This window comes from Oreochromis niloticus, linkage group LG23 (genome assembly GCF_001858045.2).
Source record: "Oreochromis niloticus isolate F11D_XX linkage group LG23, O_niloticus_UMD_NMBU, whole genome shotgun sequence".
NCBI lineage: Eukaryota > Metazoa > Chordata > Actinopteri > Cichliformes > Cichlidae > Oreochromis > Oreochromis niloticus.
In genome coordinates this window covers 17,341,896-17,358,678 of record NC_031986.2, presented here as the reverse complement: position 1 = coordinate 17,358,678, position 16,783 = coordinate 17,341,896, and the positions used below count along the sequence as shown (strand labels likewise).

Sequence of the window (16,783 nt, the reverse complement as noted above, 5' to 3'; positions counted from 1 at the left end):
CTGCGTCGTCTCAATCATAGCATGAGTATTATGTAATTTCTTCTTCGTCTTCTTGTGTTTTACTGGCAGTTGGCAACTCATTTAATTAGAGCAGGTAGGTGTACTGCCCTCTAGTGGGAGAGAATGTAATTGTTCTGCCCGTTACGCACACCGGACGCTTAGAGTACTAATCAGGTGGAACCAGGTAATCGTCCACGGCACACCTGATAATTTCTCACGGCACATTGGTTGGGAAACACTGTTATATAGCACCTTTCTACTTAATAGGGGCACTCAAACTGCTTTCACCCAATCACACACACACATTAATACATTGTTTATATCTATACTAAGCACTTTTATCTAACATGTCAACATGTTCATACTCAGATAGCTGCATCGGGGGGAAATTTGGGATTCAGTTTCTTGCCCAAGGATGCTTTGACACATGGACAGAAGGAGCCTGAGTTTGAGTCATGGGCCGTGTGGCAGCTATTTGTTTCTTTAGCCTAGGTGTAATTAGCTTTATGCCTTCATTCATTCCAATAAAAGCTGGTTGAGGAATATTTTCTCTGTAAAGTAACATCCATCCATTCTTTTCTGTCTAACCAGTCGTCAGGAGGGTGGAGCCTATCCCAGGCTTTGCTTCTGGACTCTTTTTAATGCCACAAGTGGCACAAACAAAATACGTTGTCTTTATAGTCCCAGATTAGTTGTGGAAATGAAGAAGAAATTTTTTTTTATTTTATTTTTTTAAACAACTCAAGTGAAGTTACAGGCAGTTACATTAACAGGTTAGACAGATGGTGGACTGGACCTTTAAAGTATCAATACATACCACACTACAAAAGGCAGACTTGGATACTATTCAATGTAGCTGCATGTGATCTTCATCAAGCTACAGATAAAAACACAGAATCCACTTTCACACACCAATACAGACCCACCGAACCACTGCTTGAGGCTGATTATGTCCTGGAATCTGACCTGTCTGAACAGTTTAACTCATACAGGGAAACCAGGTTTATTGACACTGCCAGCAAAGAAAATAGTAATGAAAAAATTCCCAGTATTTCTTCAGAGGATTTCATAGAAAAAGCTAAAACCTGATCACTTGGTATTCTTCAGTCTCACTGTTAATTACAAGACTTGGTTTCCCATAAGCAAGCATTTCTCTTGTTGTCTCTTCCTACGGAGAGGAAGGTGTAATTTTAAGATTACTGAGGTATTTCGTCCCGTGCTTGGTTTTTTTTCTTCTTGGTTTTCCATGAGGCCCTAATCCACCATGTCTTTGGGTTTAAACGCTGTACGTATTAAACTGAAATGTTCTTGTTCTTTATTATGTTTGTCCTTAAGTCAACAAAGATTAAAACCTATTTAGGAACAGGGAAAAAACTGGAATCACATATTTTCATATCATGTTTTACACAGCCTAACCTTTCCTCTTACCTTTATGGTTCTTTTTAGGGTCTCTCCTCATCCAGAGCAAAAGAGATCCTGGCCCGAGATGGCCCCAACGCCCTCACACCTCCTCCTACGACGCCTGAATGGGTCAAGTTCTGCAAACAGGTAGGAGTCAAACATCCTCCCCTTGCAAACCACAAACCTGTGGTGGACTATCCAAATAGTAGAAATGCAAAATTAGTTTGAGTCACTGTCAACTAGTAAAACCAGCAAAGACTGATGGTTATTTCCTCTTGTTTCCAGCTGTTTGGTGGTTTCTCCATGCTGCTGTGGATTGGTGCCATCCTCTGCTTTTTGGCTTACAGTATCCAGGCTGCCTCAGAAGATGAACCTGCAAATGATAACGTAACAATAAAGTCTTCAACTAGATTGCTGTATGTTAAATAAATAATGTATAACACAAAAGACGACCTAACTGTGTCTTCTCTCTTCATGTAGTTGTACCTAGGTATTGTGCTTTCTGCTGTCGTCATCATCACCGGTTGCTTCTCCTACTATCAAGAGGCCAAGAGCTCCAAGATCATGGAGTCCTTCAAGAACATGGTCCCACAGGTGAGACACACAAAAAAGCTAATGTAACAGCTCATTTATACACACTGTTTTTTCTATAATTTTTTTCAACCAGCGGTACTAGTTGCACAATTCTAAGGAGTAGTGTTTCTTCATCAGCATTACAACACTGATGATACATTTTTACCATCACTCATCTGACTTTTTGTTGATGGGAATAAAAATATATACTCATGTGTCTTTTGACATATCTGGGTATATTTGATGTATTCCCTAAAATATCTTTGATTTCATAGCAAGCCCTGGTTATCCGTGATGGCGAGAAGAAGAGCATCAACGCTGAAGAGGTGGTGCTCGGAGATTTAGTGGAGGTGAAAGGAGGAGATCGAATTCCTGCTGATCTGAGAGTCGTCTCTGCTCAAGGCTGCAAGGTCTTTACCTCAAATACTTGTGTTAATCACACCATACATTTTTGTAGAGCGTGGGTTTGACAGCTAGTGTTTTATTTTTATAAATCTTATTGTATGTATAATAGTTTTTGAGTAATTGGACATTGTTGAAGTGGGGCAGAATCAAGCTCAGCCCTCCATCCTTGTGCATCACCTAATGACAGCTGATTGCTGAACCTGTTATGTATGTTTGTTTCATTTGTTTTTTTCATTCCTCAGGTGGACAACTCCTCCCTGACTGGTGAATCAGAGCCCCAGACTCGATCTCCAGAGTTCTCCAATGAAAACCCACTGGAAACCAGGAATATTGCTTTCTTCTCCACCAACTGTGTTGAAGGTACAGACACAAAGAATTGATGTATCTGTCTAATTAAATGAAACATAAGCTTGATGATCTCACGTCAAAACCAAATGAAATGTCAGTGGACTCAGTCTGTCTTCTCTTTCCAGGCACAGCCAGAGGAGTCGTCATCAACATTGGTGATAATACCGTCATGGGCCGTATCGCCACCCTGGCTTCCAGTCTAGAGGGCGGAAAAACTCCCATTGCCATTGAGATCGAGCATTTTATCCACATCATCACTGGAGTGGCCGTCTTCCTGGGAGTAACTTTCTTCATCCTCTCTCTCATCCTTGGATATGGCTGGCTGGAGGCTGTCATCTTCCTCATTGGTATCATTGTCGCCAACGTGCCAGAAGGTCTCTTGGCTACTGTCACTGTGAGTTCTTGTGTCTATGGCATTCTCTTGAAATACCTTATATTTATTGATACAAAAAGACTGTGGTTCTAAAAACCTAAATTGTCTGTAGGTGTGTCTGACCCTGACTGCTAAGCGTATGGCCAAGAAGAACTGCCTGGTGAAGAATTTGGAAGCTGTCGAGACTCTGGGCTCCACCTCCACCATCTGTTCTGACAAGACCGGCACCCTGACCCAGAACAGAATGACTGTGGCTCACATGTGGTTTGACAACCAGATCCATGAGGCCGACACCACTGAGAACCAGAGCGGTACCTCTTTTGACAGGAGCTCTGCCACCTGGGCTGCTCTGTCCAGAATTGCCGGACTCTGCAACCGTGCCGTCTTCCTGGCTGACCAGAGCAACATTCCCATTCTGAAGGTGAGAAATCTTCATCTTTAAAACTGTTCTGGTTACCAAGCAAAACCTATTGTGCTCTGGTTCATCCATCGTGAACATCAAGAAACACTCCAGATAATTTCCCACACAAATAATCCATCTGAAGGAAAAAATCTGAAACATTTGTTTTCCATGTAACAAGTCCTCATACTCTTGGTTGTACACAAGGACAAAGCTTATTACCCCTTTTTGCTGAGTTTGATAGTATACTCATTGAATACTGGGAATCAGTGACTATGTGGAAAGTCCTGCAGTATTATCACTTGGCTTGGGATTTTTGGGATTCAACCAGATACAAATGCAGCCAAACAGCACTACAAATCTTTATGAAACCACTCAAGATAATTAAAGGCTGTTTTAAGTATACAGCTATAAAATAGTCTTAGTCTGAGTCACAGTCTTCATAATCATCTATCCAGTTTGGTAAATGACATCCACAAGCATGAGATTGCCATATATCTTATGTAACTCACCAACAGATTACCTAAATACAGTTGTGTACACATCGGTTCTCATTTTCAATATATTGTTATAAAGAAGGCATGCGATGTGATGATGAACCTATTTTACTAACTCTGTCTTGACCTTAAATTTACAGAGAAATGTCGCTGGTGATGCCTCAGAAGCCGCCTTGCTGAAGTGTATTGAGTTGTGCTGCGGATCTGTCAGTGGAATGAGAGACAAATACCCCAAAATTGCTGAAATCCCTTTCAATTCCACAAACAAATATCAGGTAAACCATCCACACAGTGTGTTAAAGCCGTTAAATGTTTATATCAAAAAAGTGTGTTGTCTGTAGACAACACACTACTATAAAGTTGCAGAAAGAATTGTCCTTTGGTTTGTTAAGTCTTATTTCACAGTCTTAACTTTAGAATTAAGACTATCCCGATCTTGATTTTCCTTAAACTGGACGTGATGGGGGGGATGCTGCACATCCCCCCTAGCTCAGGCTAGCTACCCTTTATGCTTTATTTTCTATTTCAGTATAAATGTGGCTTTGATTTACAAAAGGAATATCACATTGAATTAAATAAAACCTAAACTACAGATTTAGATGATAAACTATTCAGTAGTCACTGAAGTCATAAATCAGAAGAAAATTACTGTAACATCCTCATACATTTATACCATCATACTACTTCTTTCAGCCAGGGGAGTCACCCCCTGCTGACCAGAGTACATTGCATGGACTTACTTTTCAGGGCACTAAGCCATGCCTATATTTCATATATATATTTTATTCCAGTCTAATTTTAACAACAGTATTTTTAGCAGTAACACTTGACTTACCCGACTCTAGTAGTTGGGGATATAATTAAAATGTTTTTGTCTAATTTAGTAAAAAACAGTTATCAAACGGTTCGGAGTAATACTGTATTTTAATTTTGCATAAATCACTTAAATCTGCATTTAAATCCAGCCTCTCTGCTGTCCCACAGCTCTCCATCCATAAGAACAGTACACCTGGGGAAACCAAGCATCTGCTGGTGATGAAAGGAGCTCCAGAGAGGATTTTGGATCGCTGCTCCACCATCATGCTTCAGGGCAAAGAGCAGGCTCTGGATGATGAGATGAAAGACTCTTTCAATAATGCCTATGTTGAGTTGGGAGGCCTTGGAGAGAGAGTACTGGGTACAGCTAGCCTACTTCACTATCTGTATATTTAAATTTTAGCTAGCATAGGGGAATCTTTCAAGTTTTTTCTTTGTGTCTTGTTCAGGTTTCTGCCAGTATCACCTGCCTGATGACCAGTTCCCAGAGGGATTTGCTTTTGATACTGATGAAGTGAACTTCCCCACTGAGAACCTGTGCTTCGTCGGACTCATGGCCATGATTGACCCTCCTCGTGCTGCTGTGCCTGATGCTGTTGGTAAATGCAGGAGTGCTGGAATCAAGGTATGCTAACTTTTTGGACAACCAGATGTTTATTTTATTTTTTTTCCACAAAATACTAAAATTTATTCTCATCTCTTGTTTCTCAGGTCATCATGGTCACAGGTGACCATCCAATTACAGCCAAGGCTATTGCTAAAGGTGTGGGTATCATCTCAGAAGGCAATGAGACTGTTGAAGACATTGCTGCCCGCTTAAATATTCCAGTTTCAGAGGTCAACCCTAGGTTAGTTCTCTTTCAAAGATTTATTGAAGTAGCTTTGACAATTTCTTGAGCACAAGTGAGAACTGTTCAAAATGTTTCTCTCTTTAATGGTACAGCTTTAAAGTTTGCTTGAAATTGCAAAAAGTGCTAAATTAAATTAACTCTGTTTATCAGAGGTCCTGCTTGCTCCACAGCCAAAAAGGCTTTTACCATTAATTCGCATCTATTAAATCTTGGTGTGATGCTTAGCTGGTGGCTTTGCCTTTTCTTCATCAACAAGTTATAGTGTGTGTGTGTGTGTGTGTTCACGTTAAAGCACGCTAAAATTACTATCGTCCTTAGTGCTATTGCAGGGTTAGGGTTGTCTTTTAAACTCATAAAACCTTTGTTGACAAAATATGACATAACATTCTGTCGGATTAAATAAATACTGAAAAAAAAGTTGTGATTCACTATCTGCAGTGAGGATCCAACATTTTATTAGGTAACAAAGTTATAGAACACTTTTTTTTGCTGACAGTACCATTGTTTTTACATGATTTACTTTTTCGAATGTCTTGATCTAATCTCCTGATGATACCCTACTGTTGTACTAATGCTGTTGTAATTTCTTCTTCAGGGATGCTAAGGCCTGCGTCATCCACGGTGGTGAGCTAAAAGACATGACCACAGAGCAGATTGACGATGTGCTGAAGCACCACACAGAAATTGTATTTGCTAGGACCTCCCCTCAACAGAAACTGATCATTGTGGAAGGATGCCAGAGACAGGTGAGCACCGAAGGGATTCTCACAGACACAGTTTGACAAATAGTTTGTTTGGAACTTGTAGAAACATGTTCTTCCTTGTCCAGGGAGCCATTGTGGCCGTGACAGGTGATGGTGTGAACGACTCTCCAGCTCTGAAGAAAGCTGACATTGGTGTCGCCATGGGTATCGCTGGATCTGACGTCTCCAAGCAGGCTGCTGACATGATCCTGCTGGACGATAACTTTGCCTCCATTGTCACTGGAGTGGAAGAAGGTAAGATCTATATCAAGACCTACACCTGCAGAAATCTGGAAATACAAAATACGAAGCATGACTGAATCTGCTAAATAACTTTGTTCAGGCCGTCTGATCTTTGACAACTTGAAGAAGTCCATCGCCTACACTCTGACCAGCAACATCCCCGAGATCTCACCCTTCCTCCTCTTCATCATCGCCAACATCCCTCTGCCCCTGGGAACCGTCACCATCCTCTGTATTGATCTGGGAACTGACATGGTGAGTTGTTTGGCTCTTCATCCTGGTCTATAGAGAGGTTCAAATGAACACAAATATGGGTGGAAAGTTCATGGATTTATTTATTGACTTGTGGTTTTGCAGGTCCCTGCCATCTCCCTGGCTTATGAGAAAGCTGAGAGCGACATCATGAAGAGACAGCCCAGAAACCCCAAAACAGACAAGCTAGTGAATGAAAGGCTCATCAGTATATCCTACGGACAGATTGGTAAGACATGATTTATTTATTATCTTTAACTACATTGTATCCATATTTGTGTGGCAGGACTTGAGAATTCTGTACATTCAACATGACATAATTTTTCAAAAACTCTTCTGCCTATTTGGGCATTTTCTATATACTTAAAATGCATTTGAATGCTCTATCCAAAATGCAATTGTGTAGTGAAGAGCGAGCTATTGATAGACATGGGAATTGCCACACACCCCAGGTTATGATATTATCACAGTACTTCACTCACAATACAACATTATTGTGTGTGTGTGTGTTTTTTTTTTTACATATTGCAGTATGCTAAGTATTGTGATCACCCTTTTTAACCAGTAAATTGCACAACACAGTAAACAACAGAAAAAATGAGACTGTCAAACATAACACTGTCACTAAAACCTGCCACAAGTGTAACCATAAAACAGATTCAATGTGCAATCAGTCTGAGATTGAATGGGGACAAGTTGGCAGTTACATCAAAACTGTAACCGTGATAAATCACTGAAAAATACATATCTCTTGCAGCAGTTATTTGCAAACCTTCAACAATCCCTCTGAGAGTGACCGCAGTTAGTCCAAGTCGGACTGAACGACTGTTTGCAGAAAGGTTGCCTCCTATCAGCTGACCTGTGCAATCACCTTGTGTTCAAAAGTAGTCGTGGACCATCGAGCTCTGGGCAACCATTTAGACGCCAAAGGTTCCAGAATGTGAAAAGAAAAATCAATACAATCTGCATTTCCTGAAGTTTCCTGATGTTTTTCTCCTGTTAGGTATGATGCAGGCCACAGCTGGCTTCTTCACATATTTTGTCATCCTGGCTGAAAATGGTTTCCTCCCCATGGACCTGATAGGACTGAGAGTGCTGTGGGATGACAAATATGTAAATGACCTGGAAGACAGCTATGGACAGGAATGGGTCAGTCACAGTAATAATACTACATGTACTCTGAACTGTGAGAATTATTCAGCTTTATTGTGTAGTTCACTTAAGTTTCAGTGCTCGAAAAGGCCAACTTTCTAAGCTTATCACTTTGTTTTTTGTGCACTAGACATATGAGCGCAGAAAGATTGTAGAGTTCACCTGCCACACAGCTTTCTTCACAAGCATTGTGATCGTCCAGTGGGCCGATCTGATCATCTGTAAGACCAGGAGGAACTCCATTTGGAAGCAAGGAATGACGTACGTATATGTCGAGACACAAAAACTCTCGGGGAGGGACTTACAGCGCCGTTAAAGTCAAAGTTTAATGACCTCCCAAATATCATGCTTGATTTTAAAACATTTAAGAATATTCACCAGTGTTTTGGTAATCCTGACATTTTTTTTCCCCACAGGAACCACATCCTCATCTTTGGGCTCTTTGAGGAGACGGCTCTGGCTGCCTTCCTGTCATACTGCCCGGGCATGGATGTTGCCCTAAGAATGTACCCTATGAAGTGAGTCAAGCGCACAGACAAGCTTGTGCTCTTCTTTTTCATCCAGTAATATCAGGAATGCAGGAAAACACCCTTAGAATTCAATAATTTTTCATAAAGCTCACTCTTTTGCTCTTCCGCTGTTAATCTTGTAGCTGTTTTCTTTGCCATCTTCATTTATGCAAAGACACTCATGAACACAAGACAATCCACTGGTAAAGTGTTGATCTTGTTGTGTTTAATTCAGTGGTGTCATCTTGCTTTATCTTCTCGTTGAAAATAAGACGGCTATTATCTAGTCTCACTTGTAATTTCCACTTCAGAGGCAGAGCGAAGCACAAGAGCTGCTATTACTAAAGAGTTTCTTTGCCCAAAAGAGAACAAAAGAAAGCGGTGAGGACACGTTAGGCTCATTAGCTCAAGAGTTCACACGCTACTTTCCTTTGCCATCTATTCATTATTCATCTTTTTCTTGTACTTCTGTCCCTTTTTCTTCCCTAACTTACCCACTCACCTGTTTCTTTGGGTGTCTTCTGGTGTTTAAATAATCTGTGTTTCTTATTCTCTGTCTGCAGTCCCTATTTCTGATTGTTTTACTCTTTTTTTTATTTCTTTCTTTACCTCTGTATATATATAGATGTCGATAGCTGCTCTAGTTTTAGGACACTGAAATAAGCACAAAACCATAACAAAAAGATCCCAGAGAAGTTTTGTGGATTTGTTTTCAGGCCTTTGCATTAGTGGGCTTTCAGCAGCCTGGTTAGCGTCGCCAGAGAGCACTCTCAAAGAGATGAACGCATCAACAGGATATGTCCTCAACCCAGAGTCCTCAGATTTCTCTGCCTCGTTTTGCTTTAACGGCTTCTGAATTCAGTCTAATAGCCGGTTCTCCGCAGCCTAATGCTCACCCCCAAAGCTTTTCATGTGCTTTTAGAGAACCTGACAGAAAAGAGAGGAGTGTGCTTATGTTTTGTTTTGCTTTTTTTGCCATGTAACTCAACCTGACTGTCCATCCTTACCTTTAGGCCATTGTGGTGGTTCTGTGCCTTCCCCTACTCCCTCCTCATCTTCCTTTATGATGAAGCCAGAAGATATATCCTCAGACGAAACCCAGGAGGTAAGAGCTTCACTAACTCTGCTACGTTTTTTAACACCCAGGACCCCCGTTTTGTCTCTGCATTTTAATCTGAATGCAGTGGCGTGTAACTCATTTTTACCCAGATGAGAAATCAGAAGCACAAAATGTGCTGTTTTGCATTAAAATCCATTGTACATCCAAATTTGAAGAGAAATGATCAAGCGCTTTGACGAGCCTGCTACTTAAAGGAATAGTTCACTGCAAACTCTAACTTGGGCCTGTAGTGCTCAGATTTGGTGATACAGTATAGGCTGTGGAAATGTCTCCATTCTCTTAAATGTCATGAAGCTAAACAGCATTTTCCTTGTTGTGCCAGTGGCACAGATGTATCCTTCCTGTAATCAGGACCTGGTTGCTCAAAAACTCTACAAACCTTGTTTTGTTCAGTTTCATGTGGGAACTATTTTCATACTACTGAACCACATCCACTGAAACAAAGGAGTCCATCAGCTGGCTGCCATTAAAGCTCAGCTGTTGGTGGGGTGGGAGGGGGTGGGAACCATTTATGTTTACGTCCTCTCAAGCTGCTGCAGTTAAAAGCCCCTCCGTGATCAGTAGATGTACTCTTTCTCCTGCACAGTCATACAGTTGATGGGAATTGTTCCTGCATTAAACTGCCCACATCAAGGATTTTTAAGGATTTTTATTATGATACTCTGACCAGAACAAAGTTGGTGGAATTAATAACAGGTAATAGTTACATTATATTTAAGCAAGGTACACATCTGTGAAGCTGATGTCTCTAAAAGTGGCCGTTCACACCAAAGCAACACGGGTGGATAAGTGGGACAACAGTGCATTAAAATATGTGTGTTTAATTTTCAAGTTTTTTATTTAATTTTATTTACTCGTTATTATTTATTATATCCCAAATCCCATACAGTCGTCACCAAACACACTACATTCCTGGCCTTTCCACCAGAAGTATTTGGATATTTTTTAGGATGTCCGTCTAGTTAACATTTAGACTAACACATGAGACATGTTAGGTCAGTGTTACCGGATTACATTTACATGAAACTCCACTCATAGCTTCTGAGCTACAGGGTCACGGCAGTGTCTTGTGATCCTTTTAGTCATTTCATCCCAGGCTGATTATTTATGGCCTCACTGATGATGTCATCTCATCAGCATCTGTGAGACCAAAGTGACACAGCCCCTCCCGCCCCTGCAGGGTACATCTTCTAATAGCATTGTCACCAAAGCCGTGGCCGCATTTGGCCAAAATTCAACATATATCTTCACCCCTCCAAGTCGAGTCTCTTTTCTTTTGATCGCTGCCAACAAAACTAACGGATCGAGTGCGAGCTTGTTGAAACCACGGCTTTTGTTTTTTCAGTGCACCAGTCTGTCAACCCTGGTGCATGTGAGGCGAGATGTGACCAAAGCGACGTTCCTAATTGCGTCTCCTTTGGTTTCTAGGTTGGGTGGAGCTAGAGACATACTACTGAGCCAGCGCCATACATGGGACACAGGAGTGTTTCATATGCTACACCTATGTTTGAGATGTTAGACCGCTAACACAACAAATCATAGTCAGATTATGTTGATGTTTGTGTGGCGCTTTCAATAAAACATAAATACTGTGCACTGATGCTGCTTGCATGGTGGTTACTTTTGTCCAGGCTTTCCTCGTTGGTAAATGTGGTGTTATCTCATCATTTAGGGACAGGAGTTTAATAGAAGGACGCCTCAAACAGAGAGTGACATTTCAGCCTTTTTTCTGTTGTTTCTAACAGTCTGACAACAAGTCAAGAGATCACTTTATCTGCTCAAGGGCACAGAGTATTTCTTGGCCACCATGTTGCCTAATCATTCATTACAAGCCCTTATGTTCATTTCTGAGATTTTCCATGTGTCCCCCACCCGCCCCCACGCCCCCTAGTGTTGTGCAAGATCCCACCCCCTCCGTTGCTAACCCCCACCCCCACCCTGCAATAGTTGAGTGACTATAAACAGTCGTAAGTTTACTACAAACACATCCAACAACCCCCACCAGCCAGCCATCAAGGACAGCCCTTAATCCTCACAGCTAAAGTTTCAGTTACGTTAACGGCACGTGTCGGTTCCATAAGGGACATCGGGGGTCACGGGTGTCCTTCAGTTCCACCGTGGCTCTGTGAGCACTAGTGCTGAAAACCTTTGGGCAGTGCATTTGCTTCACAGGGACTGTCATTCAGTTAAGAAGTCAGCAGCCAGTGATCGCTCTGTTCAAGGGCACGGAGTATTGCAGGCACATTATGTTGCTTAATCATTCATTGAAACCCTGTCAGTTAAAACTTTATGGCTTTACTTTAGACTTTGCTAACCTCAGGAATGCTGAGGTGGGGATTCCAGTGGCAGCTGCAAACCTTTTGGTTGCTGTTAAGCGTATCGACCTCACCAATTAAATTCACTTTTCCATTCAACTTTGGCCAAGTTTGCAAGAGATAGCTAAAAATTTTAATCTCAAAACACTTTCAAATTAGATTTTTTTTTCGTTTTCAAAGGGGGGGTTGTTTTGAGCTTCAGGCTCAGTGGATTACTCCCTTTGCATTCCACATGTTATCATTGCTTTGAGTAGCGGTTTTGTTCTCCCTCTATCTCCCGCGCCCTCGCAGGATAAAAGTCAGTCAGTTTTAATCAGCTTCTCAATTTTTTTCTTTTTTTGGTACTTTACTTTCAGTCTTTGTTATTCAAGCTTTGGGCAATCAGTCACCTTCAGAGCTGTACTTTGACCTTTGGAGCTGTTGCTTTATCTCTGTGTCTCTCACTATCTTGCCTTTCACTGTGTGAGGTAAGCACACACAACCTGAGACAGTGCCCGCTCGCACGAATAACGCTGCAGATGAAATTAATCAAAAACAGAAGCCGAAAAACGGTTTTAGGACAGTTGGAAGGGAGAGGGAAGGAGAAGACGAGCTACAGTGGGAACAAAAATGAGAAGTTGAGTAAGATTTAGCCCACCCTTTCTCGGACACGCCTCCTCCCACTGCAAGTAAACTTCCCCAACTAAGCTACCTGTTCAGTTTTAGCTCCTTTCTCCCTTCCCCCACCCAAAGCCCCTCCTCCTATTCCTCCAGGTATAAAGGTATATTTCTGCAACCGCCTCTACCTTCTCTGCTCTGGGGAGACTGGAAGACGCAGGACTGAAAAGAGGAAGAGAGTGAGAGAGAGAGGCAGAGGCGGAGTGGGAAGTTTCAGTTTTAAAAAGCAATTGGATTGACCACTCTCTGACTCGTGCTGCAGTCATGGGGCTTGGGGTAAGTGTTGGAACTTTGTCACAAGTTTGCTTAAGGTTGCTTAACTTTGCATGTGAGTGCCAAATTCTCCTGCATTGACTTAGACTACGTCTTTCTTTACAGCTTTAGGAAGTTTATGAACTCCAGAACTCAAAGATCTCACTTGTGTTAATAATAATTTACAGGAGTTTCACAATATGTTTGAACAGGACAGTTGACATAGCTTCCCGCTTCTTTAAATCGGAAGCTCCAGGGCTTTCTTCCCTGTTTCAGTTTTTTTTTTTTTTTTTTTTTTTTTTTTTGTCAGAGGCTGACTTTGTTTCCATTTCCTTCACTAGAAAGGGAAAGATGAATACAAACTGGCGGCAACCTCGGAAGATGGGGGCAAGAAAGACAAGAAGGCCAAGGCCAAGAAGGATATGGATGATCTGAAAAAAGAAGTCGACCTTGTGAGTACAGAGCTTGAGCGAAGCCAGTCTGTAATTAGTTGCCACTTGAGCGCTCGGTTGATGTGATTTAAGAATGAAACCGTGATACTAACGGCTACAAAATGACATCTAAACTAGTTAAAGTCAAATCATTTTATAAAATTCACTCAGTTCATGTTAACACTCAGTCACTGCCAGCGATACAAACCTGTGCTTTGGCCTCACGGCTTGTCACATGAGACGTAGCTCTGTGCTTACACTGCTGCATGTACAGTCACACATTATTAGGACTGCTTGCATAGTGTAGCTCACAGCTAAAATTAAATTGCAAGCCATGTCTATCAAGACTGATCTCAACCAAACACGTCAGTGCCGAAGCGCCGGGTGGGAGTGCCAGGATGTTTCAAATGCATAAACTTCCACAAACACTCAACAATTTTCATTTCTCCCTACTGGACTCTGATGGCGTAGAGACTGGCGGAGTTGTGAAGTTTCACACTTAAAAGTTTAGACAGGTTTTGAAACATCCTGGCGTAGACAGATGAGAGAGAGGGAGGGGAAAAAAAGCAGAACACTGAGATGTTTTCCACTGGTGTCAGCTTTTTCTCAGTCACATTCTGCAGCTTGCTTAGGTCATTTCCCAAGGTCAGCGAGAAACTTGGTGTGAGTTCACGACAAAGTCAACTGTAGAGCACCTATGTCCAGTTAAAACAGTCGTTTTGGTATTTTAGAAGCCAGGGATGCTTTTATTAAAAGTTTTAAGTGTTTCGGTTTTTATCCGACACCTCTCTTCTCATGTCTGCACTGGATACAACTCAGCGCGACATTTATCTTAGACACTTAATATTATGCATTTCAATTCCAGGCAAATTTTCCATCCATTCAGATTAACATAGTTTTGTTGGTTATCAGTCAAAAACAGATGAAGCGGGTAAAACTAGTGTGTTTTTAAAAATGCCACGTAAAGTAACTGGTTACTCGTTTATTTGTATATATGTACATATTCACGTGTATTTAAGATGTATACTCTAGAAAATATTGTAGCCTTGTCCTTGTCCTTGACAAGGTCAGTTGACACAGAGGCAAGTTTACCAACATCTCCAAGCACCAGTCAAGTATTAACGAGCGATCTGTGTTGAAATGTCATTTCTGTCATGAGGAACCATCAATTATTTGGCAGAATGGTGTTTTTTAAATGTCGCTGGTCAATGACTTTCACAAGGTCACAAAGGAAACATGTAGATATTGTAAGGTAATATCCAGATATCCAACATGGCTCCAAAGTAACTTGTTAAAAACAACATTTTTGACAGAACATGCCATTAGCGGTCTTTGTCACTTCTATAGTGATTTTGTCTTGAAACAAGCGACAGTCCCTTCTTCCCAATGTCATCCTGCAGGTCACAGAATGCTGCAGGTTATTAGGTAATAAAAGCCCCATCTTCCACACACATTAGTGATTACTGTCCCCTGTACATCTTAACTACATCTCAAAGTCCTGCTGTCACTGAAGGACATCTCAATGCCATGGCAACCCTATCACCAAAGTGCCATGACCTCCCATGCCCTGCAATTAAAAGCAGGCACTGTCTTTCATGTGTCAGGCCACCATTGAATGTGCATTTCAAAATAAGATTTACTGTCAAAAGGCAGCTCAGATTGATAATCCCCAGATTTGAACTTTAGTTAAATATTAATAACATATTGGATTCATGTATCAGCTCAGTAGTAAAACTGTAGGGGACTCTCTATGAAACCCATGGATCTGGCAATCTGTTAATGATTATTGCATCATCATGCAATTAACCAAAGCATCAAAGTCCAGCTAAAGAGAAAGGGAACAAGGCCCACAATAACACAACGCAGCTAGTGATTTGATAAAATGTGACAAAGTCTAACAGAAAGTCCTAAATATAGATCTTACTGAGTTATAGGGTTTGTTTCTTCAGTTGGTCCAGCAGTTCGTGGATGGCCAAGGTGTAGGTCTTTATGAGCCAGAATATGAAAGCTAGCCTGTAGAATGTAATGTAAGCTCATTATTTGTGGAACATTTGGTTTGGAACACTTTGCATGCTTATTGTAATGCAAAAAGGTGGCTGTGCTGATTGAACCATGCGGTTGCCCCGATTTTTTGCCCCATGTGACAGTAAAGCGTGCAGAGAAATGTCATCAAGCACAGTGAAGAAAGAGAAGTGCAAGTTAAATAACATCTTAATTTTATTATGCCACCTGGCAGCACGTGGTTTAATTAACTTTTTTAATTAAAAACTTAGCTAGTCAGATCAACCCAGCACACAGTAAGTGAAACTTGACCTGCACTCTTTCTGTTAAATAAGGCTTACCCAAAAAACATACTGCAGTCTATTAAAGCAGAAAGCCGAGTGACAATCATTTACCTGCAACTACAACTCTGACACGCTTTTCACAGTGCAGGCAGTAAACGACAATCAAAGTGATCCTGTACTTTCGTATCACCAGCACATGCCCACGCCACAGTACACGTGCTATGATTTTAGTCTGTTGGTAGGCGGTTGCTAGGCAACGTGATGACGTCACAAACCACGTAATACACCATCCAGGTTTTGTGGATACAAATCAGATGGTATTGTTGTGAAATCAAAGTGATAGTGATGCTGGAGCTGGTTTGCTGTAGGTGCATAAACACCAAAAAAAAAAAAAACCAAAAAGAAAGAAATGGGTCATCTTAGCCCATTGATAGGTGGTTGCTAGGCAACGTCACCTCATGATATGTGACACAGCAGTCCCAGAAGATTATCTGCTGCTAGCTTTTAAACCATTAACATATAAATTCCTGGCTATAAAACAACATCCTTGCTTTATTTATGTAAATAATTTTTTTTTTTTTTTTGGATTTTGTCTGAAAATGGAAATTAAATTGCTTTAGTGCACTCTTGATCGCATGACTTTGTTGTCTCTCAGTTTCCAATCAATGAAAGGTGGGAGTTAGATATCGCTGCAGCTCATCCAAATGACACGAGATAATCTCACTGTAGGCATCGATTAACACATGCCTCTCCGGTGGTTCATTTGGAGAGCTACTTTAGTTTCTGCCGCTGTCGCATTTGGAATTAACTGAGTTATTCCTGGATTAAAACTTTTGGTGGCTTACAAACACTCATGGTTAAACACTACAAGAAATCACTATGAAAATCTTGCACCAAATTCACTTTGATGACACTGATAATGACGTGAGTTTGCCTGTGAGTCAGATAGAGTTCTTGGGGAGCTTTGCTGAAATGTCAAACAAATGAGCACAAACTTTTGAGAGCAAACATCAGTCTATCAGTTGGGTGACATCGATTGACGGAGTGTTTGCTCGCAGCAAACTGATTGCTTGAGCCAATCCGAACGTCACTGAGCTCACGGCAGCCTTCATGTCTCACTTATGCAATGTCTCTCCGTCTCTTTCCTTCTCTCTCCATAG

The 16,783-nt window shown here is 41.3% G+C and overlaps 2 protein-coding genes and 1 long non-coding RNA gene across 6 annotated transcripts in view; 2 read left to right on the top strand and 1 right to left on the bottom strand.

Annotated features, from left to right (window-relative positions):
* LOC100699477 (sodium/potassium-transporting ATPase subunit alpha-1) overlaps positions 1–16,783 on the top strand; it is a 118,198-nt gene that overhangs the window by 87,376 nt on the left and 14,039 nt on the right. The window contains exons 1-2 of one of the 2 annotated variants that reach the window (XM_003446549.5): positions 12,697–12,931; positions 13,249–13,359. The exons of the other annotated variant lie outside the window; for it this stretch is intronic. Of the exons in view, the coding sequence (XP_003446597.2) occupies positions 12,920–12,931; positions 13,249–13,359 (123 nt within the window). The 5' untranslated portion in view covers positions 12,697–12,919. Of the gene's footprint in view, positions 1–12,696; positions 12,932–13,248; positions 13,360–16,783 lie in introns of those variants that run through there. 2 annotated transcript variants of the gene reach the window in all.
* Positions 1–16,783, top strand: part of LOC112841652 (sodium/potassium-transporting ATPase subunit alpha-1) — a 71,845-nt gene that overhangs the window by 42,083 nt on the left and 12,979 nt on the right. For 2 of the 3 annotated variants that reach the window (XM_005452356.4, XM_003446550.5), the window contains 20 exons: positions 1,447–1,548; positions 1,687–1,788; positions 1,882–1,995; positions 2,250–2,384; positions 2,622–2,739; positions 2,853–3,121; positions 3,213–3,521; positions 4,138–4,272; positions 4,982–5,174; positions 5,263–5,438; positions 5,525–5,661; positions 6,260–6,410; positions 6,494–6,662; positions 6,751–6,905; positions 7,008–7,131; positions 7,906–8,051; positions 8,185–8,315; positions 8,471–8,572; positions 9,577–9,668; positions 11,112–11,284. In XM_005452356.4, the coding sequence (XP_005452413.2) occupies positions 1,447–1,548; positions 1,687–1,788; positions 1,882–1,995; positions 2,250–2,384; positions 2,622–2,739; positions 2,853–3,121; positions 3,213–3,521; positions 4,138–4,272; positions 4,982–5,174; positions 5,263–5,438; positions 5,525–5,661; positions 6,260–6,410; positions 6,494–6,662; positions 6,751–6,905; positions 7,008–7,131; positions 7,906–8,051; positions 8,185–8,315; positions 8,471–8,572; positions 9,577–9,668; positions 11,112–11,140 (2,889 nt within the window). In that variant the 3' untranslated portion in view covers positions 11,141–11,284. Of the gene's footprint in view, positions 1–1,446; positions 1,549–1,686; positions 1,789–1,881; positions 1,996–2,249; positions 2,385–2,621; positions 2,740–2,852; positions 3,122–3,212; positions 3,522–4,137; positions 4,273–4,981; positions 5,175–5,262; positions 5,439–5,524; positions 5,662–6,259; positions 6,411–6,493; positions 6,663–6,750; positions 6,906–7,007; positions 7,132–7,905; positions 8,052–8,184; positions 8,316–8,470; positions 8,573–9,576; positions 9,669–11,111; positions 11,285–16,783 lie in introns of those variants that run through there. The other variant, XM_019351430.2, reaches the window with a different exon arrangement.
* LOC112843841 (uncharacterized) lies at positions 6,771–16,777 on the bottom strand. Its single transcript, XR_003216371.1, has 2 exons — positions 15,263–16,777; positions 6,771–6,932 (listed from the first exon to the last, which is right to left on the bottom strand). It is a non-coding gene; the product is annotated as an uncharacterized LOC112843841 (long non-coding RNA).